This window comes from Pleurodeles waltl, chromosome 2_2 (genome assembly GCF_031143425.1).
Source record: "Pleurodeles waltl isolate 20211129_DDA chromosome 2_2, aPleWal1.hap1.20221129, whole genome shotgun sequence".
NCBI classification, from domain to species: domain Eukaryota; kingdom Metazoa; phylum Chordata; class Amphibia; order Caudata; family Salamandridae; genus Pleurodeles; species Pleurodeles waltl.
The window spans coordinates 1133656592-1133682488 of NC_090439.1; the positions used below are offsets into that span (position 1 = coordinate 1133656592).

General features: G+C 46.2%; 1 protein-coding gene across 2 annotated transcripts in view; it reads right to left on the reverse strand.

The window, feature by feature from the left end:
- LOC138282949 (E3 ubiquitin-protein ligase TRIM39-like) overlaps positions 1–25897 on the reverse strand; it is a 197095-nt gene that overhangs the window by 14647 nt on the left and 156551 nt on the right. For both annotated transcript variants that reach the window (XM_069221016.1, XM_069221014.1), the window contains 2 exons: positions 3665–3687; positions 219–271 (listed from right to left, as the gene is read on the reverse strand). In XM_069221016.1, coding sequence (XP_069077117.1) covers positions 219–271; positions 3665–3687 — 76 coding nt within the window. The remainder of the gene's footprint in view (positions 1–218; positions 272–3664; positions 3688–25897) is intronic.

Here is a 25897-nt window from a genome sequence, read left to right on the forward strand (position 1 = left end):
TGGAAAACGTACGTGTCAGCCCCAAGTCAAGTAATTGAAATGTGTTAGTCGCTACTAATGATGACGTGTTGTCCTGAGATCGATGGATTAATAGCTGACGTGGTTGTTATAAGGTATCTCAGTGCCTCCCACCAGGCTTTATTCTGATTTATGAGCCCTGCATCAGGCTTCGAGACCACACGGCACCGTATCATTTCCACAAACAGACTTGTACTTACCTTTGTAAGGCATCATGGCGTTCTCGGGGCCCTGAGACTTCACATTATCACACCTGGAACGACACACAAATCGTCTCAGCGTTACAGATAATCACTGTTCACAGAATCTCTGAAAGAACATCTCAGAAGGCCTCATAACAGGAACTCGACATCTGAAAGCGCCACACACCACCCCACCCACTGTGAACACAGCAACACCACTCTAGAGCCACGAAGAGAAGGGCACCTGGGACTCTAAGCCTCAAGGTCTGGTTCCAACAGCCAGACCCAGACTTCTAATTATTTGACTCATTGCAACGCAGCAAGAAAAGTTCCTGCATTGTGTCAAAAGGAGAGCGCCGGAATGTGCTGTATCTATCAAGATATTCTGCATTCCTGCTCTCTCCTTGCGCTGGCGCACCTGTGGCTGTATAGGGCCAACGCGGGCTCACTTGTGTCATGCTGCAAGGGTGTCTGCACTGCAGGAAGGCGCAACCCTTAGAGGCGTTTTCCTCCAGTGTGCTGCAGGATGCAGCATTCTTAGAGGAAACAACAAGGGTAAATAAAGATATTTCTCCTCGTTGCACCTCTTTCAGGAAGGCGTATAATTTTAACACATTCCCAGGTTTACTAGTCTTGGTAAATCTCAGAATGTGCGATATATATTGCTGCATGCGTGGTAACACCCACACATACACCGAATGCCTTGCATTACTATGGATTTACCAAGCCATACAGGACCACACAAGGTGCATGGCTCTATAAATCTGACTTAAGGATTTCGTTGCCCATGCGACACCTTGCATGACACAAGGACAACGCAATTCTATGATAAATCTGGTCCCTTGACCCGGATTTATCAATCTAAGCCACGCAGGGCCACACAAGGCAGCCTTGAATGGCTTGGTAAATCTGACTAAAGGATTGTGTTGCCCATGCGTCGCCTTGTGTGCAAGGGCAACGTAATCTTATGATTAATCTGGGCCACAGTCCCTTGCTTGCTGTTTCGTTCTTCTCACTTTCCCCTTCTGTCTGCCTGTCTCCAGTCTCAGGGCCATGTTCACAAACTGCTGTATGTTTAGTAGCACTATAATAACACTGCTTACATACTACAACATTCTGTTTCCAAACCTATAAGCTGCTCCTATCTTTTCTGTACTGAGCTCTCCACCCCAACTGCAGAGCTCGCCAGACACATCTGACAGCATTTTAGCAGGAAATGTGGGAAGGACAGAAGAGGTGACTGAAAAACATGAGGAATACTTGCTATGAAATGGGAGGAGTTACGAAGGGGTAAGTTGAGGTTTATGAGGGGACATGCGCCCAGCCACAAAAGAGAAAGCCCATTGTTAGCCACAAACTGCACGAACTGTAGGACCAGCAACTGTTGTAAATGTGCTCCACTACCACACATAAGATGCATCTTTATAAAGCATAAGTTCACCCTGAAGGGTATCTTGGGCTGAAATATCATATGTGTATTGTTACTCAATGGTACTCATTGTATCCACCACAGAAGGATGGGTGGAAGGCTGAGTAGGTCTGCCAGGATTTGAACCTGTGACCATGAGGTCAAACACAGATCAATGCAGTGGGTGCGTTATTCCCCTTAAGTAGCACTTTCAGGCAGCCCCTAATACTGCAACACCCTCACATAGAAAATGGAGGGAGCATGCACTTACAATAGAACCACAAAGGAAATGTGTAGATAAATTCAGTTATTTGTATTTTCTAAAAGTATATCTAAATGCAATTTAGTGTTAAAAAACGTAGATAAGCAAAAAATAAATACTATTTTATTTTAAAATATTGTAATATCCTTTTTAAATAAAAATATATTTGCATTCATATGTTACCTAAAAATATTTTCCATATTTTATTTAGTTTAATAAACTTTTTACACGTTTTACAGTTTTCCTCTATGCTCACATGAACAGCTCTCTGCTCTGGAGGCCTACCTCAGCTTATGTGTGAAAGCTACTTTTAGCAGCCATAAAGGTGTAAATTAGGCTGTACCCCCTGAACCCCAGTGGGGGAGACATGAAAGTACACTTAGTAGTAACTTTACACTCTGTAATTGTGAGTAGCCACACGTAGTAAAGTTACTACAAAGAGTAAACGTGCGCATGTAGGTTTACTACCTGTATCTCTTACTTTCTCCTCTGTCTCCCCTTCTGTCTGTTGCTCTCACTTCTAACTCTACCGTTTTCACTCTCTTTTTGGTCTCTTTCTCTCTCTCTCGTTCTCTCTCGCATCTAGTAAATGAACAAACCCTCTTGCTTTACCCTCTCTTTTTGGGCCCAGTCTCTCTTTCTCTCCGTCCCCTGTTCACGGAAGAAGCATCCATGAACGTCAGTTCACCAAAATGGCAGGGTTAGCAAAAGAGACATCTCGTGCCATGTGACCTTCAATTTCACTCACAAACATGCATGCACACACACACTTACACACACTCTCTCTCACGTAAACACACACTCATTCTGGAGCACATACACGACATGCGTTTTGAAGCATTTTTTACTTACCTCGGCAGCCGGTGGAGCTCATATTCCAGCTAATTATGCTTCTCATTACACTAATAGTGAAGAGTGACGTATTATTTATTGTTACCGTAATAAAAGCATTGAGAGAAAATAAAGAGAGTAGAGACCCAACTGAGGCCAGGGGTCACAAAGGCAGTGCCAGGGGTCGCCAGGAGCAAGGCAGGGGGCGCCTTCCTGCACAAAAACAATCTTCAGTGGCAATTTGCTCTTTCTATGTGTGCTGAAGAATGAGCAAAAAACGAGGGGAAATGAAAGCTTTTCTCCTCGTTGCACATTGCTAATGGGGTGGCGTTGGATTTTGGCACTGCCTCAGGTTTAAGAAAACTCGTAAATCTGGGGCAGCGTCAAAATGCAATGAGTGTCCCCCACAGCAACACCCATTGACGCCCCTTCCACACAAAGTGCTGCGTGTGAATGGGCCGTAAATACAAGGTGGCCTTAAGCCACAAAAAGTGGCATAACGGCACCTTGTAAATACGGCACAGGGCATAGCGCCACTGGAGCGTCACTAAAAGTGATGCTCAAGTGGCAATAGGGCCTTTTAAATCTGGCCCTCTGATTTTTAGGAAAATGCGCAGGGATTTTCTGTGGACACCTAGGAAAATTCACAGTCCTATGTTTTTTTCCCTAGGACCCTGGTAGTTTCTTCAAGGCTGTTTTCTGAACACTGGCAAGATTGGTTCGATGTACTGTGGCTCCTGGGACCCAGAGGAAGGGTCCCTATACTGTTTAGGTTTTTTTTTAGGTCAGGAGAGTAGTTTACAATGACCTGAGATGAGATGTTTTTAATTATCATGTGAGATCCTTTCAATGTATTTCCTCTTCAGCAGAGGGGGTGGCTTTTGGTGAGCTCAGTACTGGCATTTCTGCACTGCATCCAGACCTGCTGCTTACACACTGAAGAGGACAACAAACCATCCTTACCTGTCCAGGGTGCTTGTGAAATCCTGCAAAACAAAGGAACATAAATAAGTAATTGAGGCTCCACAGAAGATATTACATTCTGGAACAGCTCAGATGCAAGACACACTGTAAAACCCAAGCTTTATTAACACTTGACTTGCAACCCTCTCTGCTTAGAAGACTTTGTAAAACCGCTGCCACCTCCAAAGGGATACCTGGTGATATACTGAGGTCACACAACAGAGCACAGTATGTGATATTCTGATTGGGGGTGACAAGGCAAAGCAGCCTGTTGCCTTTACCATGCGGGTAAGTACCACGAGCCATTTTTAAGTATTTTAACCTGCAAATAAGTTTTATTTATTTATTTTAAATGTCTGTTTCTCGTCATTTTGAACCTTTTAGTAATAGTTGTTACATGTTTGTACACGCAACTTTACAAATCTTAGCCACCTTCAAAATTGCTAAAAAAAGCAGTATATTATAACAAAATGAGGTGTATTATATGATATGGTTGTGTGACCTCCCAATGTAATACACTCATCACTCCGTCTTGCATCAAGTGAGCTTTGTTTGTAAAAGCTTTAGGTCAACCCTGGGTAGCCGTGGCTTCAAGCAGTCAGGCTTAAACTAAGGAACAAGTGCACAGTATTAACAAGTACTAAAACAGTTGAATGAGAAAGAAACACGGCCCTCAAGAAATCCAACACCAATTTATTAAAATAGATTACATTTTTATGAATTTATGGTCCCCCAAATGAACACAATTCACCAGAGCATTCCGGAGATAAAAATCACAGCATTTGACTCAACTACAAACAAGCATGGGTAAGTACTGCAACAAAATGACTTAGAAGCTTTTTGGAAAGTTTTACCTAACTTTGACAAAGTTGAATGTGGTCCCTTCCAGTTACACTGACTGACCAACTCCAGCAGGGAGCAGGTTAGTGGTGCTAAGAAAGTCCTATGGAACAGTTAACTTCCAGCAAAAGCCGTTTCCAGTCCAGTTCCAGGGTGAATGGTAACCGGCCATAGACTTTAATGGAATGACCGTGATGCAAGGGATGCAGGAGGATGAAGATGCTCAAGGATGGTACAGATGTTTTTTCTGATGATAGGGTCCTTCCTATGGACACCTCTTTGTCCATGAACATAGTGGGGTGACTTTGGCTATGTGGTGGATGTCCTTCAAGTTCCGGATGGAGACCAGCAAAAATCCAGTTGCCACTGGCCTACAGGTCATCATTTGTGATGAAACCAGTGGTTCCCTTCCATTGGCATTAACGTTCCCTCTGGGAGACCAAACTGCACTCTGGAAACTCTCCTGGATCCAGCAGACTTAGATGCAAATTGTGTGCTCTGGAACTCAGTCTCCAAGGCAGTGATCTTGGCTACCAACTTCTCAAGGCTGGCTTCTTCAACTTTCGTGGCCATGGTCCTGGAACAGAGAGTCAACCAACCTGCTCCTAGAGTCCCTTCTTCTGCTTGGGGCTTCAGGACGAATTCTCCTCAGCAGGGCACCTCAGGCACAGTCCTCTGTTTGCTAACCCAAGGATCAATAGGTACAATTCAAACTTCGGTGCAGCCTCTCTTTGCCAGGTCCAACGTCAGCAGGGCAGTCCTTCTTTGGTCCTGTTCCCCAGTACAGATGAGATCCAAGGCTGTATGCCAGGGGTGCCAAGTTTATGCACAGAAAGTGCCCTCAAGAGATGCACCACACGCTAGCCAATGGGCTACCTGGGTCCCTCCCGCCTGAAGACAACATCCTGTAAGGTGTGGCATCTAGCAATCCCAGGATGCACTATTCTGCCAAAACCCAAAATGGAAGAACCCTTCTCTGGGTATGTGGAGGTTGGTAGCCGACCCTAAAGGTGTGGCTACCTATATGCCCATGGAAAATAACAATTTGGCAACTGTTTTCACCTTACTGTCCATGTTCCCAGCTGGTCCGTCAGAACAAAAGAGCAGCTCCTCTTCTGTGTATACCCTCTCTGTCCTTTAAAGGTGGCTTCCCTTTTCAATCTTGTAGTTTGGGCTCACACCCCGTTTGGCTTCCCTGAAAGGAAGAGATTCACACCTCTTCCTGTGGCATGCCCTTGTTGTTCCTTCCTCGTAGTCGTTCACACTTCACTCCAGGATGGCAGAAAGCTCTCTTGAGGCCAGCATCTGCAAATGCCCACTGGAAAATTTGGGCAACAGAGTGGGAACTTTCTAAAGTTGCCTTTTGCTCAAAAGTTACATGCAATTCAACTTGGGCATCAAGTAAGGTTTAATGTCACAATTGTTTTGATACCCTGAACTACCAACTTTAGAAGTCCCATTCAGACATTATCACAGCTGAGTTTTCAGTGTATAACCCTGTACTTGCCAATGGGGCGACTAGCCTCTGCTCAGTATAAGTGACGATTTGTTTTTTTTTACTGTTAAGACATATACAACCACATGTCCTACTTTTTATATACAGTGCCTTGCCTTAGAGCTTGGCAGGCCTACCTTAGGGGCGACCCATGTATATTTAAATGGAAGGTCTGGAATTTTTCATTAGTTTAAATGGTAAAGTCAAGTTAGAAATTCAAACTGCTCTACCAGTCTCTAGTGGCAGGCTAGGAGACACATTTTACTATGTTACACTCATGGTGGCACAATACGGGCTGCAAGCGAGGAGAGACACTTTAAGTTACAAAACCTGGTACAATATACTAGGGACTTTTACATAAGTGAACCTATACCAACTGGGTATAAGCCAATTAAACATACACTTTTAGGGGCCAGAGCAATGGCAGAAGGGTCTGGTTAGCAGACCTCAGTGCACTCTCCTAGTCATTACACCAGTACCTAATAGACAAAAAGTGGGGGTGAACCTGCAAAAACCATGTTTCATTACATATATCCTTTGAGGCTATGAAAGAGGAAATCAATCCTGGGCCTGTCCGATGCCGCCCATCCCGGCAGGAATTGTCGCTGTTAGGGGTGGTCTGATTTTTATGAAAAGTTCCCACCATTCCCCCCCCAAATAAATGTATGTTTCAGTGGGCAAACAGAAAAAAGCATTAATCATTCATCTTAGATAGTTATGAAAGGGAGGGGCCTCTTGTGACCTCCAATGACCGGAAATATCTCACTTAGCAATCATGCAACCAGTGCTAATCAGCTGCCTCTGGCGCTCATGACCATCTCAATCCCGAAACGCTCCCAGTGCCGTCATCTTGGGGTCTCTTTGTATTGTTATTCCAATCACTGCTTCCATTGTGTCAAAGATTTTGGCCCTATATTTCTCAGTAATAGGGCACTCCTCTAACTCATTCAATAAGGAACACCTGACTGGCCTCCCCCCAATTTGCCCAGATCTAGGGCCCACTTCCCCCTCAGTTCCATCGTCTCTCCAATTAAGTTTAGATTCAAGTGGACTGAACTCTGGGATCTGTTCAGACGGTCCTTTTCATGGTCAAGTCGTAGTTGCAGATACCAAAGTAACTGGGTCCTGTGGAGGTCACACTCCCCAGTCAACTGTTCAGGTAATTGTGTAACCATATATCTCCCAATTCTGAGATCCCGCATCGGAACCCCTTCAGTTCAGACGCTTCATTTAACCACGTTCCATGACCAGTCAGTGTTTCCTCCTTTAATTTCTTCTACCATGCCACCACCTCCATGCCTCATGTCAAGATTCCAATGGTATTGCCATCACTGATGGCATCTTTGCAGAATTCTGATTCTGTATAACCGTGACTATGGTGCTGGTATGTCAACAGATGTTACCTGTAGCCTTATTGCAGGATCTCCATTATCACCAAAACTCAGTTTGTTTATCGAAAGCAACTGAGCAGGCAAGTAATATAACTATTTATCTACTGCCTCAATTCTCCCATCATATGGTGCTGAGTGCACTTCTTATGCGCTACTCTAAGGCTCGCCACCCAGATATAGTTATTTAGTGTGTCCTGTAGGTTAGAGAACCATTCTGGTGAGATTTTGTAGGGATAATTCTGCCAAATATAAAGCCCCTTGCATGCGGCTACTATTTTGAATAAAGCACACCGTCCCAGTATATTTAATAATAATTTGCTCCAGGTGACATATGGTCCCTAATTCTTAGGGCTAGGGTGTGATATTCAGCTTCCACCTAAATTGTGAGTTTTTTTAAATCATCATTCCGAGCTATTTGAAGGGACTCAACCCATGTCTAAGGGCAAGGATGTCTGGATGCTGGTGAGTAAATTTATAACCAATGGAATGATGGTTGATTCACTCCCATTCCCACAGAGACCAGATGCACCCATGTATCCCTCAGAATTTGCATCAGTCTAGTAAATAAGAGATCGCCTTGCGGTAAACACAGCAGAACATCACCTGCTTAAAGGGAGATGGGATCTTCAACACCACCACCCCACTGTATGCCCCAAAGCTGATCATCCATACCTGTTCAGCCAGATGTCCTATTCTTAAAGCAAAAAGGACGGGGAGGTGGAAGAGGGCAAAGCCCTCATAAGTGCCTTCCTTGCTTGAAAATGGCCTGGTCAGCATGCCATTTATTCAAACTCTTGGCCATGGGCAGCACCTCAGCAGTTTTTTACAGTCTCAGAAGTAGGGACTGAAGTTCATCCTTTCAAGGAATTGGTGGAGGAAAAGCCATTTGAAGGGACTGAAGGACTTTTCAAAGTCAAAATTGTATTAGCGCTGTTGGCTCTGTCCCATCATCCATGTGAGCAAGTACAGTTTGAAGTCTTCTGATATTTGTTAATTCATCATCTCACTACCCTCACCAGTCTAATTGTGAGAGCTTTTGCCACTATTTTTGCCTCTGTGTTGAGCAGGGAAATCGGCCCTGTAAGAGGCGCATTCTGCTTGGGGTTTATCACACTTGGGATATCGGTCACTGTGTTGCCAAATATGTCCATGGACATAATCGCATGTAAGAGCTTCTTTGAACATCAGTAGTATAAGTGTAATTAAGCATGTGGCTTATATTTTAACATTTGGTGTGGTTGGTATAATGATTCATAGTAGCCTACAAAGGTGTCTGCTATCCCAGCACGCCATCTATGTCTGTGCCATCCGGCCATTTTACGTGTGGTGTGAACGTAGATTCAACCTCCTTGTTAGCCAACCTGGAAATGAATTTCCCAGTTCGTCCCCAAACTCATATACCCTGTGTTGTGTGGCTGTCCAAGCTACTTTGGCATTGCTGTTGCTCAAGAGCTTCATTTTCCCGCTCCCTGTCTCTTCCCCTCCCAGCTAGATATAAGATGATTTTACCCCATATGACCACTTCAATCCCCTCCCATAAAATAAAATGTGGTGGTTGAATTTAAGGTTATGTACTCATCCTCTTATGTAATGTTGGGATCTGAAATCCTGCAACCACTCGGGCTTAAGCCTCCACTGCCCATTAATCTTAGCACTGGGGCCCCCAGAGTGAGTACTTTCGGGTCTGAGAGGGATCTGAAATATTTTGGCCCCTGTCACCCTGGTAAGATCTCAGGCAGCGATGCAAAAATTATCTAACCGTGCATAAGACCTAAGCGAGTAATAATAATGTGTATGCATGGATGTCCATTGTCCGACCCTCCATACACCACTAAGCCCTAGGGAGTCAGCCCACTGCCTTGGTGTCATGATCATGCAGAGGGTGGCAGCGTCCTTGGAGCCTACTTGTGCATACATTAGGTTGTTGAAGCCACTCCCCCCTAAAGTATGGCCGTCAAGGGTATTAGCGATTACTTTAGTCTAGTCAGCGAGGGTGATTTCAATTAAAGTAGGGAGTACAAGGACTTTTGCTGCGCCGAGCTGCGTCATTTCCAAAATGCAGGGATGCGCCGTATTTACCAGATTTCGACTCATCCCTGTGTTTTCTCCGGCACTGGCGCTAAATCAGCTGCCTAGCGCCAATGCAGCCACCCTTCCTCCATCGTGCAAGGATGCCTGAGTAGCAGGAGTGAGTGTTTATGTGCAGGAAGGGACACCTTCCAGCACAAAAACAATAATTAATGGTGATTTGCACCTTCTATGTGGGATGCAGAATGCAGCACACGTAGAAAGAGCAAAAAAACAAGGAGAAATAAAAGTAGTTCTCCTCTTTGTGCCACTCTTACGCCACCCTGGGGAGGCAACAGTGTTTGGTGCTGCATCAGGTTTACGTTCCTTGTAAATCTGGGGCAGTGTCAAAAAGCGATGGGTGTTTTGTGGGTGCACCCACAGCAACAGCCATTGCAGGCCCCTTTGCTGCACAAAACTGCATCGGGTGGCCCATATTTACAAGGCCACGTTAAGCCTTGAAAAGTGGCTTAACGCCACCTTGTAAATATGGAGCAGGGCACAAAAAGTGACGCTCCAGTGGCGCAAGGGGCTTGTAAATGAGCCCCATTGTATCCAAATCTGCCCCTCCATGAACCCAATCTCTGGACACACCTTCCCACAATGTCTGCATGTATTTCTAAAAGCACCACTAGTGTGGCAGAATTGCAGCTTCACTAGACCCTTGTATGAGCCCCACATGGTAAGTCTGTTAAAGCCATAGCAGCCCAGGAGGTCACATCTGTTTCCTAGCAGGTGGGTTCCTTGCAATAAAAGCACCATTGGCTTTAGAAACGTTAAACGCAGCTATGCTGTTGTTAGGTGCACTTTCCCCGTGTTCTGTGTTACACCTTCCTATGGAGTATTATGGCCCGTATTTATACTTTTTGACGCTAAACTGCGCTAACGCAGTTTAGCGTCAAAAAATTTTGCGCCGGCTAACGCCATTCTGAAGCGCCATGCGGGCGCCGTATTTATTGAATGGCGTTAGCCGGCGCAAGCAGACCGGCGCTGCCTGGTGTGCGTGGAAAAAAAACACGTACACCAGGCAGCGCCGGCGTAGGGAAAAATGGCGTTAGGGTGTCTTAAAAATGGCGCAAGTCAGGTTGACGCTAAAAAATCGTCTTAACCCGATTTGCGCCATTTTAAACGACGCCCAGACGCCATTTACATGACTCCTGTCTTAGTAAAGACAGGAGTCATGCCCCCTTGCCCAATGGCCATGCCCAGGGGACTTATGTCCCCTGGGCATGGTCATTGGGCATAGTGGCATGTAGGGGGGCACAAATAAGGCCCCCCTATGCCACCCAAAAAAAAACAACAAAAAAAATGTATACTTACCTGAACTTACCTGAATGTCCCTGGGATGGGTCCCTCCATCCTTGGGTGTCCTCCTGGGGTGGGCAAGGGTGGCAGGGGGGGTCCCTGGGGGCAGGGGAGGGCACCTGTGGGCTCATTTTGAGCCCACAGGCCCCTTAACGCCTACCCTGACCCTGCCGTTAAAAAGTGGCGCAAATGCGGGGTTTTTTGACCCGACCACTCCCGGGCGTGATTTTTGCCCGGGAGTATAAATACGACGCATTTGCGTCGCCGTCATTTTTTTAGACGGGAACGCCTTCCTTGCATCTCATTAACGCAAGGAAGGCGTTCATGCAAAAAAATTACGCTATTTGCCCATACTTTGGCGCTAGACGCGTCTAACGCCAAAGTATAAATATGGCGTTAGTTTTGCGCCGAATTTGCGTCGAAAAAAACGACGCTAATTCGGCGCAAACGGAGTATAAATATGCCCCTATGTGTGGTATTTTTTCCCTAATTTAGCAATTTGCGTTTCAGCCAACTCGTTACATTTTTTGAAACTGAAAATGCAAATTTGTATGTGAAAGACATTGCAATTAAATAGTTTTGGGACCTCCCTTTCTTCCTTGGATTCCCTTGACTAAACTCTGCAAATATTTTACTCCTTTCACAATAGAACGAGTGAACTATGCTATATTGCGTGATAATTCAGCAAACTGGTAGGGAGAAAATATCTAAAAATCCATCGGTCGAAAATATCTACACGGTTTCCGAAATGGCCGCGCTCACTGAAGCTCCCTTAGACCGCCCTTAAAACCTGCAGGCAAATACCAATCTACCGACTCCGCAAAGAATCCCTCATCCTGCCAGATATGAGCGGCAACACTCGGAGATGCCTAGCAATCCCCGACCGTGCCATACTTGGCTGCGGCGGCTGACTGAGCCCACTAAGGGCCATATTTATACTTTTTTAGTGCCGAATTTCCGTTGTTTTTTGACACAAACTTACAAAATACAATTGTATGTTGTAAGTTTGCGCTGCTTGTGCGTCAAAAAATGACGCAAATGCGGCGCTAAAAAGTATAGATATGGGCCTATGAGACTTGGGCCTGCGCGGTAGATCCCAACCCCCGGTCAGGGTGGCTTCTTAGGATAGCTCCTGGAGGACTAGCCAGGATTGCTGACACCCCGTCTCCACTCGCAGCGCTCAAACCCCCTGGAGTGTTGTACTGTCGGAAGGGTGACCGTGGTCTGGACGGATGAGGCCCGACCAGGAAAGACCCTTGCAAAACACAGTGAGAGGGAGCACCAGACGCGTCACTGCAACCCTGAGCTACGCCAGCTGGAGCCAATAAATCGCCATCGGGGACTAGACCTTACGGATCAGTACACGTCCTCCCTGGGCTGAAGTAACACGTCCACGACCCACCCTTCACCTGATGCAGATGGATGCACTATGGGAGACTTCACGCCCCACTACATGGACATGCTCTGGTTGCCTGTGCTATACTGAACAGTGTCTTTTTATTACTTACAAAGATGGGACCACATACAACTTTGCATCCAAACTTTGAAAATCAGTAGTAAATTGTTGTTTTTTCCATCTTGCAATAGACAACGTATGTATATTAGGTAACATTCAGCAGCTCTGTTATCAGCCTTGCTGCTGAGCATGCCATCACTGTACTCACTGCCGCTGTGTAACTGCAGATGTCTACTTACCCTTATACTTGGGAAAATTCATAAATTACCATTGAAATAAAGTGGTAATAGATTGTTAATAACAATAAAACTTAATACCTAATTATATGTAACACCCAAGCCATAAGTCAGCAAAACGCTGACTTCACAGTAATGGAAATTTCTGCTAAAACGTATATTGCTGATTTTTACCTTTGGTAAACACAGTCATGCACAGTCACATTGTCACAGTCAGTTGTGAGCCCCACGTACCGTGGTATACTGTGAACTTAGCACGGTACACCATAGCAAAATATATATGTACATTTTATAGAATGTATTTAGTTTAACGCTACTTGCACTATTTACCTATACAACCAGAAAAATTACATTTACAAATTATAATATATATTCTGCGCATATAAAATTGACATCTTTTCACACACTTTAACCTTAAGTTTCCTTTAATTTACACACCCCACTTGATGCCACTCTATTGTATAATAATTTACTTTATGACACTCCATTGTACACTGTTTAAAGTCTGCTACTCCACTTTACGACACTCCAGTATACACCACTATTTAGTACGCTAAGCTACTGTACGTTAGTTCACTCTACTCCACAGAACTCCACTGTATACCACTCCAGTCTACAACACTGTACTCTATGTTATTATACTGCTCACCGCTGTATTCTATTACACTTTTGTGTATGACAGTTTCTGGACATCCCTGCACTGTACTGCTCACAAGTGTACGCTATTCACTGTACACGACTCTAGTTTAAGCTATTCCACTATATGCTATTCGACTATGCCCCACTTCTTAGTACAGTACTGATGTGTACCCTATTCCAGTGTGCACTACTCCACTTAACAGCACTCCATTGAACTGAAGTGCATTACACACCACTGTACAGTACTACAAACCAATGTATGCTATTACATTTTACAAGACTATATTCTGCACCATTGCACTAAACCACACTTCACTATATATTACAAGTCTCTACACTTTGATAATTAACCCTATTCAATAGTACAACACTCTACTGTACGGTACTCTAGTGTATGCCACTCCAATATACATTTGAAGATTTCAAACCACTACACTGATCTTTATTACACTGAAGACTACTCAATTCTACACTACTCCAGTGCATGGGACTACACTTTATGCTACTCCAGTATACACCATAGCACTGTACCCTATTGCACTGTGTCCAATGTAGTGTATGCTATTTAGCTCTGCACCACTGCACTGTACGCACTCCAATATACGCCACTCCACTTTACAGAATTGTAATTCACAACACTACACTGTACTACAGTCAACTTTACATAAGCCCACTGTACATCACTGAACTGTACACCACTCCACTGATTTGTACTCCACTGTAGTCCACTCCCGTGTCTGCCATCCCATTTACGCCAGTCCCCTGTACCAGGGTCCACTGTATGCCACTAGACTGTACGCTATTTCAGTATATGATATTCCAATATGTGATCCTACAATGTAGAGCACTCATGTCTATAGCACTCCACTCTACGCCAGTACAGTGGATGTGAATACACTCTACAGTATTTACAAACGGTAGCTCCACTTTACCACACTCCACTCTATGCTATCCCTCTCTATACCACTGCAGGGTATACCACTACATTCTATACCACTCCAGTGTACTCCACTGTTACGGATCCATATTCACTGTACATCACTCCACTGTATGCTATTCCACTGTACACCACTCCAGTGTAACTGATTCCACTTTATCCCGCTCCACTATACCACAGTATACTGTACCATAGTAAACTTTGCAACACTTTCCTACAGTATACACTCCACAAAACTAAACTGGACGAATACTCCAAATGTTTTACTAACATTAGAAAAAGATAAGTTATAGTTAGGAAAACTTTACTTATGTTTGCTATATAAACCCAACTTAATCTACACAAACATTAGACATTCTAAAGTTATAGTTATATTTTGAATTTATCATTTAAGTACCACTTTCAAAATCATATAAATTACCACACTACCTTCACTATAAATCACCACTGTACCATGCACTATGTTCTGCCACATTATATAATTTGAGATGTCATAAGTGTTATTATTGATTCAAGCATTTCACATGTTCTAACTTCTATAATATGCAAGGGTGTAGGAAGTGCATGGAGTAGTGGAGAGTTACAGTTAATGCTGTGTGGGGAGAGAGGTGAGAAGACTGTGTACAGAGGTGCACTAGTTATAGGAATAGTCACAGAGGGGGTCAAAAACATATATTTTTTAAAACGTTTACCAGAAAGCTGCAGTAAGTTTATTTTAAAGAATGAGTGGGATCCCACCCTTTTTTTAAAAACAAAGTCCTCCCCGAGGTAGGCCAGGACCCGGGGAGGGTTGGTACGATGTTAAATTTTTGGGGGGTCAGGGCAATATATGAAGCTCCTGTGAGAAGGTAGCCTCTTTCTAGCCTTGTTACCCCCACTTTTGGCCTGTTTGTGAGTGTATGTCAGGGTGTTTGTCACTGTTTTCACTGTCTCACTGGGATCCTGATAGCCAGACCTCAGTGCTCATAGTGAAAACACTATGGTTTCAGTATGTTTGTTATGTGTCACTGGGATCCTGCTGGTCAGGACCCCAGTGCTCATAGGTTTGTGGCCTATATGTATGTGTCACTGGGACCCTGTCACACAGGGCCCCAGTGCTCATAGGTGTGCATGTATATGTTCCCTGTGTGGTGCCTAACTGTCTCACTGAGGCTCTGCTAACCAGAACCTCAGTGGTTATGCTCTCTCATTACTTTCAAATTGTCACTAACAGGCTAGTGACCAATTTTACCAATTTACATTGGCTTACTGGAACACCCTTATAATTCCCTAGTATATGGTACTGAGGTCCCAGGGTATTGGGGTTCCAGGAGATCCCTATGGGCTGCAGCATTTCTTTTGCCACCCATAGGGAGCTCTGACAATTCTTACACAGGTCTGCCACTGCAGCCTGAGTGAAATAACGTCCACGTTATTTCACAGCCATTTTACACTGCACTTAAGTAACTTATAAGTCACCTATATGTCTAACCTTTACCTGGTAAAGGTTAGGTGCAAAGTTACTTAGTGTGAGGGCACCCTGGCACTAGCCAAGGTGCCCCCACATTGTTCAGAGCCAATTCACTGAACTTTGTGAGTGCGGGGACACCATTACACGCGTGCACTACATATAGGTCACTACCTATATGTAGCTTCACCATGGTAACTCCGAATATGGCCATGTAACATGTCTATGATCATGGAATTGCCCCCTCTATGCCATCCTGGCATTGTTGGTACAATTCCATGATCCCAGTGGTCTGTAGCACAGACCCTGGTACTGCCAGACTGCCCTTCCTGGGGTTTCACTACAGCTGCTGCTGCTGCCAACCCCTCAGACAGGCAGCTGCCCTCCTGGGGTCCAGCCAGGCCTGGCCCAGGATGGCAGAACAAAGAACTTCCTCTGAGAGAGGGTGTGACACCCTCTCCCTTTGGAAAATGGTGTGAAGGCAGGGGAGGAGTAGCCTCCCCCAGCCTCTGGAAATGCTTTGTTGGGCACAGATGTGCCCAATTCTGCATAAGCCAGTCTACACCGGTTCAGGGACCCCTTAGCCCCTGCTCTGGCGCGAAACTGGACAAAGGAAAGGGGAGTGACCACTCCCCTGACCTGCACCTCCCCTGGGAGGTGTCCAGAGCTCCTCCAGTGTGCTCCAGACCTCTGCCATCTTGGAAACAGAGGTGCTGCTGGCACACTGGACTGCTCTGAGTGGCCAGTGCCACCAGGTGACGTCAGAGACTCCTTGTGATAGGCTCCTTCAGGTGTTAGTAGCCTTTCCTCTCTCCTAGGTAGCCAAACCCTCTTTTCTGGCTATTTAGGGTCTCTGTCTCTGGGGAAACTTTAGATAACGAATGCATGAGCTCAGCCGAGTTCCTCTGCATCTCCCTCTTCACCTTCTGATAAGGAATCGACCGCTGACCGCGCTGGAAGCCTGCAAACCTGCAACATAGTAGCAAAGACGACTACTGCAACTCTGTAACGCTGATCCTGCCGCCTTCTCGACTGTTTTCCTGCTTGTGCATGCTGTGGGGGTAGTCTGCCTCCTCTCTGCACCAGAAGCTCCGAAGAAATCTCCCGTGGGTCGACGGAATCTTCCCCCTGCAACCGCAGGCACCAAAAAGCTGCATCTCCGGTCCCTTGGGTCTCCTCTCAGCACGACGAGCGAGGTCCCTCGAATCCAGCGACACCGTCCAAGTGACCCCCACAGTCCAGTGACTCTTCAGCCCAAGTTTGGTGGAGGTAAGTCCTTGCCTCACCTCGCTGGGCTGCATTGCTGGGAACCGCGACTTTGCAAGCTTCTCCGGCCCCTGTGCACTTCCGGCGGAAATCCTTCGTGCACAGCCAAGCCTGGGTCCACGGCACTCTAACCTGCATTGCACGACTTTCTAAGTTGGTCTCCGGCGACGTGGGACTCCTTTGTGCAACTTCGGCGAGCACCGTTTCACGCATCCTCGTAGTGCCTGTTTCTGGCACTTCTCCGGGTGCTACCTGCTTCAGTGAGGGCTCCTTGTCTTGCTCGACGTCCCCTCTCTCTGCAGGTCCAATTTGCGACCTCCTGGTCCCTCCTGGGCCCCAGCAGCGTCCAAAAACGCCAAACGCACGATTTGCGTGTAGCAAGGCTTGTTGGCGTCCATCCGGCGGGAAAACACTTCTGCACGACTCTCCAAGGCGTGGGGGATCCATCCTCCAAAGGGGAAGTCTCTAGCCCTTGTCGTTCCTGCAGTATTCACAGTTCTTCAGCCTAGTAAGAGCTTCCTTGCACCAACCGCTGGCATTTCTTGGGCATCTGCCCATCTCCGAGCTGCTTGTGACTTTTGGACTTGGTCCCCTTGTTCCACAGGTACCTTCAGACAGGAATCCATCGTTGTTGCATTGCTGATTTGTGTTTTCCTTGCATTTTCCCTCTAACACGACTATTTTGTCCTTAGGGGAACTTTGGTGCACTTTGCACTCACTTTTCAGGGTCTGGGGGAGGGTTATGTTTCTAACTCTCACTATTTTCTAATAGTCCCAGCGACCCTCTACAAGGTCACATAGGTTTGGGGTCCATTCGTGGTTCACATTCCACTTTTGGAGTATATGGTTTGTGTTGCCCCTATCCCTATGTTTCCCCATTGCATCCTATTGTAATTATACATTGTTTGCACTGTTTTCTAAGACTATACTGCATATTTTTGCTATTGTGTATATATATCTTGTGTATATTTCCTATCCTCTCACTGAGGGTACACTCTAAGATACTTTGGCATATTGTCATAAAAATAAAGTACCTTTATTTTTAGTATAACTGTGTATTGTGTTTTCTTATGATATTGTGCATATGACACTAAGTGGTACTGTAGTAGCTTCACACGTCTCCTAGTTCAGCCTAAGCTGCTCTGCTAAGCTACCATTATCTATCAGCCTAAGCTGCTAGACACCCTATACACTAATAAGGGATAACTGGGCCTGGTGCAAGGTGCAAGTACCCCTTGGTACTCACTACAAGCCAGTCCAGCCTCCTACATTGGTTGTGCAGTGGTGGGATAAGTGCTTGAGACTACTTACCACTCTTGTCATTGTACTTTTCATAAGAGAAAAATATACAAAACAAGGTCAGTGTATATACACATAGCCAAAAAGTTTTGCATTTCCTCTTTTCACTCTTTTCTAAGTGCTGAAAAGTACTTCTAAACTTTCAAAAAGTTCTTAAAAGTTTAAAAAGTTTTTTCTGTCTTTCCAAAAAGTTCTGAAAACTTTTTTCTCTTTGTCTATCACTTTAACTCTCTCTAAAAATGTCTGGCACAGGCCAAAAAGTTGAACTGTCCAAACTTGCATATGATCACCTTAGCTGGAAAGGAGCAAGGAGTCTCTGCATAGAGAGAGGTTTGAGTGTAGGGAAGAATCCTTCTTTAGAACTGTTAATTAATATGCTTAGAGTACAGGATAAGGCCATAAGTGCCCAATCTGTAGAAAAAGTAGCTAATGGTTCTCAATCTGATCCAGGGACTCCCCCAGGAAAAGGTTCAGGAAAGAAACTTCTCAGCCTGCCCATTACTAGACAGTCTAGCATAGTTGGTACAGAGGTTGAATCACATCATACTGATGATGTGCTCTCACATTATACTGGTAGCCAAGCTGTTAGGGTGCCCTCTGTAAGGGACAGGTCTCCTTCTGTTCATTCCCATCATACCTCTGTATCTAGAAATGTCCCTCCCACCCACCCTGATGACAGATTGTTGGAAAGGGAGCTCAATAGATTGAGAGTGGAGCAAACCAGACTGAAGCTCAAGAAGCAACAGCTGGATTTGGATAGACAGTCTTTAGAAATAGAGAGGGAAAGACAGAAAATGGGTTTAGATACCCATGGTGGCAGCAGCAGTATTCCCCATAGTCATCCTGCAAAAGAGCATGATTCCAGGAATCTGCATAAGATAGTTCCCCCTTATAAGGAGGGGGATGACATTAACAAGTGGTTTGCTGCACTTGAGAGGGCCTGTGCTGTACAGGATGTCCCTCAAAGGCAGTGGGCTGCTATCCTATGGCTATCATTTAGTGGAAAGGGTAGGGATAGACTCCTTACTGTGAAAGAAAGTGATGCCAATAATTTTACAGTTCTTAAGAATGCACTCCTGGATGGTTATGGCTTAACCACTGAACAGTACAGGATAAAGTTCAGAGAGACCAAAAAGGAGTCTTCACAAGACTGGGTTGATTTCATTGACCATTCAGTGAAGGCCTTGGAGGGGTGGTTACATGGCAGTAAAGTTACTGATTATGAAAGCCTGTATAACACAATCCTGAGAGAGCATATACTTAATAATTGTGTGTCTGATTTGTTGCACCAGTACCTGGTAGACTCTGATCTGACCTCTCCCCAAGAATTGGGAAAGAAGGCAGACAAATGGGTCAGAACAAGGGTGAACAGAAAAGTTCATACAGGGGGTGACAAAGATGGCAATAAGAAGAAAGATGGTGAAAAATCTCAAGATAAGCATGGGGATAAGGGTAACACCAAAGATCCCACTTCAAATCTTAAACACTCTTCAGAGGGTGGGGATAAAACAAATTCTTCCTCTTCTTCCCAACCTGCACACATTAAAAAGCCTTGGTGCTTTGTGTGTAAAAACAGAGGCCATAGGCCAGGGGATAAGTCCTGTCCAGGTAAACCCCCTGAGCCTACCACCACTAATACATCAAGCTCTAGTGCCCCTAGCAGTAGTGATACTAATGGTGGGACTGCTGGCAACAGTCAAGCAAAGGGTGTAGTTGGGTTCACTTATGGGTCCATAGTGGAAACTGAGGTAATCAGTCCCAAGACAGTTTCTGTCACACCTAGTGGCATTGGCCTTGCCACACTGGCTGCTTGTCCCCTTACAATGGATAAGTACAGGCAGACAGTTTCAATAAATGGTGTTGAGGCCTTGGCCTACAGGGACACAGGTGCCAGTTTCACTTTGGTGACTGAAAACCTAGTGCCTCCTGAACAACACATCATTGGACAACAGTATAAGATTATTGATGTCCATAACTCCACTAAGTTTCTTCCCTTAGCTATAATTCAGTTTAGTTGGGGTGGAGTTACTGGCCCTAAGCAGGTGGTGGTATCACCTAGCTTACCTGTAGACTGTCTCTTAGGTAATGACCTAGAGGCCTCAGGTTGGGCTGATGTAGAGTTTTATGCCCATGCAGCCATGCTGGGCATCCCTGAGGAATTGTTCCCTCTCATTTCAAGTGAAATGAAAAAGCAAAGGAGAGAAGGCCTGAAAACTCAGGATCCCTCTCCAGCAACAGGTAAAAAGGGTATCACAGTATCCCCTAACCACCCTACCATTCAGGATACTATTCCTGTGGTGGGAGAAACCTCTCCTGGGGTGGCACCTGTTCCAAGGGAATCATCAGCTGGCAAAGCTGGACTCCCTGAGGTGGAAGTACCTCTCTGTGGGATAACTAACATTGGTGAGAAAAAGAGCACCAGTTTAGTTAACATGGAGCATCCCTCCAACCCTCCCAGAGAAACTTTAGTGCAGAAACTCTGCACTGCCTCACAACACTTAGGACAGCATCCCTGCCCTAGTGTGGAGCTGATAGGACAGCATCCCTGCCCTGCTCCAACCCAAGAGAAACAGCATCCCTGTTCTCTCTTCCAGCCATATGGACAAAGTTTTTGCCCAGCTATGGCTTTTCTGAGACAGCATCCCTGTCTGGCATTTCCATCACTACAAATAGGTTCAGTGGACAATTCCCACTGCTCTAAACTAAAACTTACTGATAGAAACTCTGAAAATACATCTTCACATTGTTGCTTAGCTAAAAAACTTCAAACAGGGTGGTTTACATCCCCACAGGGAAGTAACCATATAGTGGATGATAAAGGGAGTAACCAGTCTATTGCAGAGCTACTCTCTACTTATCACCACTTAGACAATAAAGTCTCAACTGGCCAAGGTTAGCCTTATTGTCCTTCGTTTGGGGGGGGGGGTTGTGTGAGAAGGTAGCCTCTTTCTAGCCTTGTTACCCCCACTTTTGGCCTGTTTGTGAGTGTATGTCAGGGTGTTTGTCACTGTTTTCACTGTCTCACTGGGATCCTGATAGCCAGGCCTCAGTGCTCATAGTGAAAACACTATGGTTTCAGTATGTTTGTTATGTGTCACTGGGATCCTGCTGGTCAGGACCCCAGTGCTCATAGGTTTGTGGCCTATATGTATGTGTCACTGGGACCCTGTCACACAGGGCCCCAGTGCTCATAGGTGTGCATGTATATGTTCCCTGTGTGGTGCCTAACTGTCTCACTGAGGCTCTGCTAACCAGAACCTCAGTGGTTATGCTCTCTCATTACTTTCAAATTGTCACTAACAGGCTAGTGACCAATTTTACCAATTTACATTGGCTTACTGGAACACCCTTATAATTCCCTAGTATATGGTACTGAGGTCCCAGGGTATTGGGGTTCCAGGAGATCCCTATGGGCTGCAGCATTTCTTTTGCCACCCATAGGGAGCTCTGACAATTCTTACACAGGTCTGCCACTGCAGCCTGAGTGAAATAACGTCCACGTTATTTCACAGCCATTTTACACTGCACTTAAGTAACTTATAAGTCACCTATATGTCTAACCTTTACCTGGTAAAGGTTAGGTGCAAAGTTACTTAGTGTGAGGGCACCCTGGCACTAGCCAAGGTGCCCCCACATTGTTCAGAGCCAATTCACTGAACTTTGTGAGTGCGGGGACACCATTACACGCGTGCACTACATATAGGTCACTACCTATATGTAGCTTCACCATGGTAACTCCGAATATGGCCATGTAACATGTCTATGATCATGGAATTGCCCCCTCTATGCCATCCTGGCATTGTTGGTACAATTCCATGATCCCAGTGGTCTGTAGCACAGACCCTGGTACTGCCAGACTGCCCTTCCTGGGGTTTCACTACAGCTGCTGCTGCTGCCAACCCCTCAGACAGGCAGCTGCCCTCCTGGGGTCCAGCCAGGCCTGGCCCAGGATGGCAGAACAAAGAACTTCCTCTGAGAGAGGGTGTGACACCCTCTCCCTTTGGAAAATGGTGTGAAGGCAGGGGAGGAGTAGCCTCCCCCAGCCTCTGGAAATGCTTTGTTGGGCACAGATGTGCCCAATTCTGCATAAGCCAGTCTACACCGGTTCAGGGACCCCTTAGCCCCTGCTCTGGCGCGAAACTGGACAAAGGAAAGGGGAGTGACCACTCCCCTGACCTGCACCTCCCCTGGGAGGTGTCCAGAGCTCCTCCAGTGTGCTCCAGACCTCTGCCATCTTGGAAACAGAGGTGCTGCTGGCACACTGGACTGCTCTGAGTGGCCAGTGCCACCAGGTGACGTCAGAGACTCCTTGTGATAGGCTCCTTCAGGTGTTAGTAGCCTTTCCTCTCTCCTAGGTAGCCAAACCCTCTTTTCTGGCTATTTAGGGTCTCTGTCTCTGGGGAAACTTTAGATAACGAATGCATGAGCTCAGCCGAGTTCCTCTGCATCTCCCTCTTCACCTTCTGATAAGGAATCGACCGCTGACCGCGCTGGAAGCCTGCAAACCTGCAACATAGTAGCAAAGACGACTACTGCAACTCTGTAACGCTGATCCTGCCGCCTTCTCGACTGTTTTCCTGCTTGTGCATGCTGTGGGGGTAGTCTGCCTCCTCTCTGCACCAGAAGCTCCGAAGAAATCTCCCGTGGGTCGACGGAATCTTCCCCCTGCAACCGCAGGCACCAAAAAGCTGCATCTCCGGTCCCTTGGGTCTCCTCTCAGCACGACGAGCGAGGTCCCTCGAATCCAGCGACACCGTCCAAGTGACCCCCACAGTCCAGTGACTCTTCAGCCCAAGTTTGGTGGAGGTAAGTCCTTGCCTCACCTCGCTGGGCTGCATTGCTGGGAACCGCGACTTTGCAAGCTTCTCCGGCCCCTGTGCACTTCCGGCGGAAATCCTTCGTGCACAGCCAAGCCTGGGTCCACGGCACTCTAACCTGCATTGCACGACTTTCTAAGTTGGTCTCCGGCGACGTGGGACTCCTTTGTGCAACTTCGGCGAGCACCGTTTCACGCATCCTCGTAGTGCCTGTTTCTGGCACTTCTCCGGGTGCTACCTGCTTCAGTGAGGGCTCCTTGTCTTGCTCGACGTCCCCTCTCTCTGCAGGTCCAATTTGCGACCTCCTGGTCCCTCCTGGGCCCCAGCAGCGTCCAAAAACGCCAAACGCACGATTTGCGTGTAGCAAGGCTTGTTGGCGTCCATCCGGCGGGAAAACACTTCTGCACGACTCTCCAAGGCGTGGGGGATCCATCCTCCAAAGGGGAAGTCTCTAGCCCTTGTCGTTCCTGCAGTATTCACAGTTCTTCAGCCTAGTAAGAGCTTCCTTGCACCAACCGCTGGCATTTCTTGGGCATCTGCCCATCTCCGAGCTGCTTGTGACTTTTGGACTTGGTCCCCTTGTTCCACAGGTACCTTCAAACAGGAATCCATCGTTGTTGCATTGCTGATTTGTGTTTTCCTTGCATTTTCCCTCTAACACAACTATTTTGTCCTTAGGGGAACTTTGGTGCACTTTGCACTCACTTTTCAGGGTCTGGGGGAGGGTTATGTTTCTAACTCTCACTATTTTCTAATAGTCCCAGCGACCCTCTACAAGGTCACATAGGTTTGGGGTCCATTCGTGGTTCACATTCCACTTTTGGAGTATATGGTTTGTGTTGCCCCTATCCCTATGTTTCCCCATTGCATCCTATTGTAATTATACATTGTTTGCACTGTTTTCTAAGACTATACTGCATATTTTTGCTATTGTGTATATATATCTTGTGTATATTTCCTATCCTCTCACTGAGGGTACACTCTAAGATACTTTGGCATATTGTCATAAAAATAAAGTACCTTTATTTTTAGTATAACTGTGTATTGTGTTTTCTTATGATATTGTGCATATGACACTAAGTGGTACTGTAGTAGCTTCACACGTCTCCTAGTTCAGCCTAAGCTGCTCTGCTAAGCTACCATTATCTATCAGCCTAAGCTGCTAGACACCCTATACACTAATAAGGGATAACTGGGCCTGGTGCAAGGTGCAAGTACCCCTTGGTACTCACTACAAGCCAGTCCAGCCTCCTACAGCTCCTCCCCAAGCCATCCCTATGGCTGATATTTTGATGGGGAGGTGGTGTGTGGAACACCAACCCGAGCCATACAATTGCCTCTGGCATTCCCTGAGACCGAATTTCATTTTTATGGGGAAGGGGGCATTCTATGGCCCGGGTATCCCTATCTCCTGGTTCTCTGAGTGTTATTTTTTGGGGAGGAGGCATGGGGCCCTTCTCCTCAAGCCACTGTGCGGAGGAACACATTCCCCCAGGGTCAAAAGTGTTATTTTTATGGGGGGAAGAGCATTGGGCCCTCCTTTCAAACTATGGTATAGACCTGGGGACTTCATCCCTAGGAGGCGGCTCATTGTTGGTGTCCTAGGGACTACATCCCCCAGGACATTGTTCCCTGTCCCATGAGTACCTAAGCAGGGAAGACTTCACTACTACCACCCAGCAGGGTCAGAATGGCTTCCGACGGATAATAGCACAAATGATTCTTCCTGCCTGTGCTCTCACAAGCAAGGAAACACATAATAGCTCCTGGCGTGTGGGACTAGGAAGAAGAGCTGTTCCCATTAGTGGGAGCAAACCCGCCTACCACCTGCACCTCAGATGGGGGCTGGCAGGGAGCCAGCAGGGCCACAAGTGCCCTGTGGCTCCCACTGCAGCCCCAATAAATAAAGCTAACTGTGGGTGTCGGGGTGGGACCAGGAAACCCACAAAAAATAAATAACAATTATTGAAAAAAAGAGGAAAAAAATAATAAATGGGCTGTAAGAGCCGCTCATTTATTTTTACTGCTCCTGACAGAGAGCACCCAATAATGGCCTCCATGGCCTAATTTAAATACATTGTACTCCATGGTGGTGCCTGTAGGAAAGTACCATCTTGCCTGGCATGTTACCCCCATTTTTCACTGTATATATGTTGTTTTAGTTGTATGTGTCACTGGGACCCTGTTCTCCAGGGCCCCAGTGCTCATAAGTGTGCCATGTATGTGTTACCTGTGTAGTGACTAACTGTCTCACTGAGGCTCTGCTAACCAGAACCTCAGTGGTTATGCTCTCTCATTTCTTTCAAATTGTCACTAACAGGCTAGTGACCAATTCTACCAGTTTACATTGGCTTACTGGAACACCCTTATAATTCCCTAGTATATGGTACTGAGGTACCCAGGGTATTGGGGTTCCAGGAGATCCCTATGGGCTGCAGCATTTCTTTTGCCACCCATAGGGAGCTCTGACAATTCTTACACAGGCCTGCCACTGCAGCCTGAGTGAAATACCGTCCACGTTATTTCACAGCCATTTTACACTGCACTTAAGTAACTTATAAGTCACCTATATGTCTAACCTTTACCTGGTAAAGGTTAGGTGCAAAGTTACTTAGTGTGAGGGCACCCTGGCACTAGCCAAGGTGCCCCCACATTGTTCAGGGCCAATTCCCCGGACTTTGTGAGTGCGGGGACACCATTACACGTGTGCACTACATATAGGTCACTACCTATATGTAGCTTCATAATGGGAACTCCGAATATGGCCATGTAACATGTCTAAGATCATGGAATTGCCCCCTCTATGCCATCCTGGCATTGTTGGCTCAATTCCATGATCCCAGTGGTCTGTAGCACAGACCCTGGTACTGCCAAACTGCCTTTCCTGGGGTTTCACTGCAGCTGCTGCTGCTGCCAACACCTCAGACAGGTTTCTGCCCTCCTGGGGTCAAGCCAGGCTTGTCCCAGGATGGCAGAACAAAGGACTTCCTCTGAGAGAGGGTGTTACACCCTCTCCCTTTGGAAAATGGTGTGAAGGC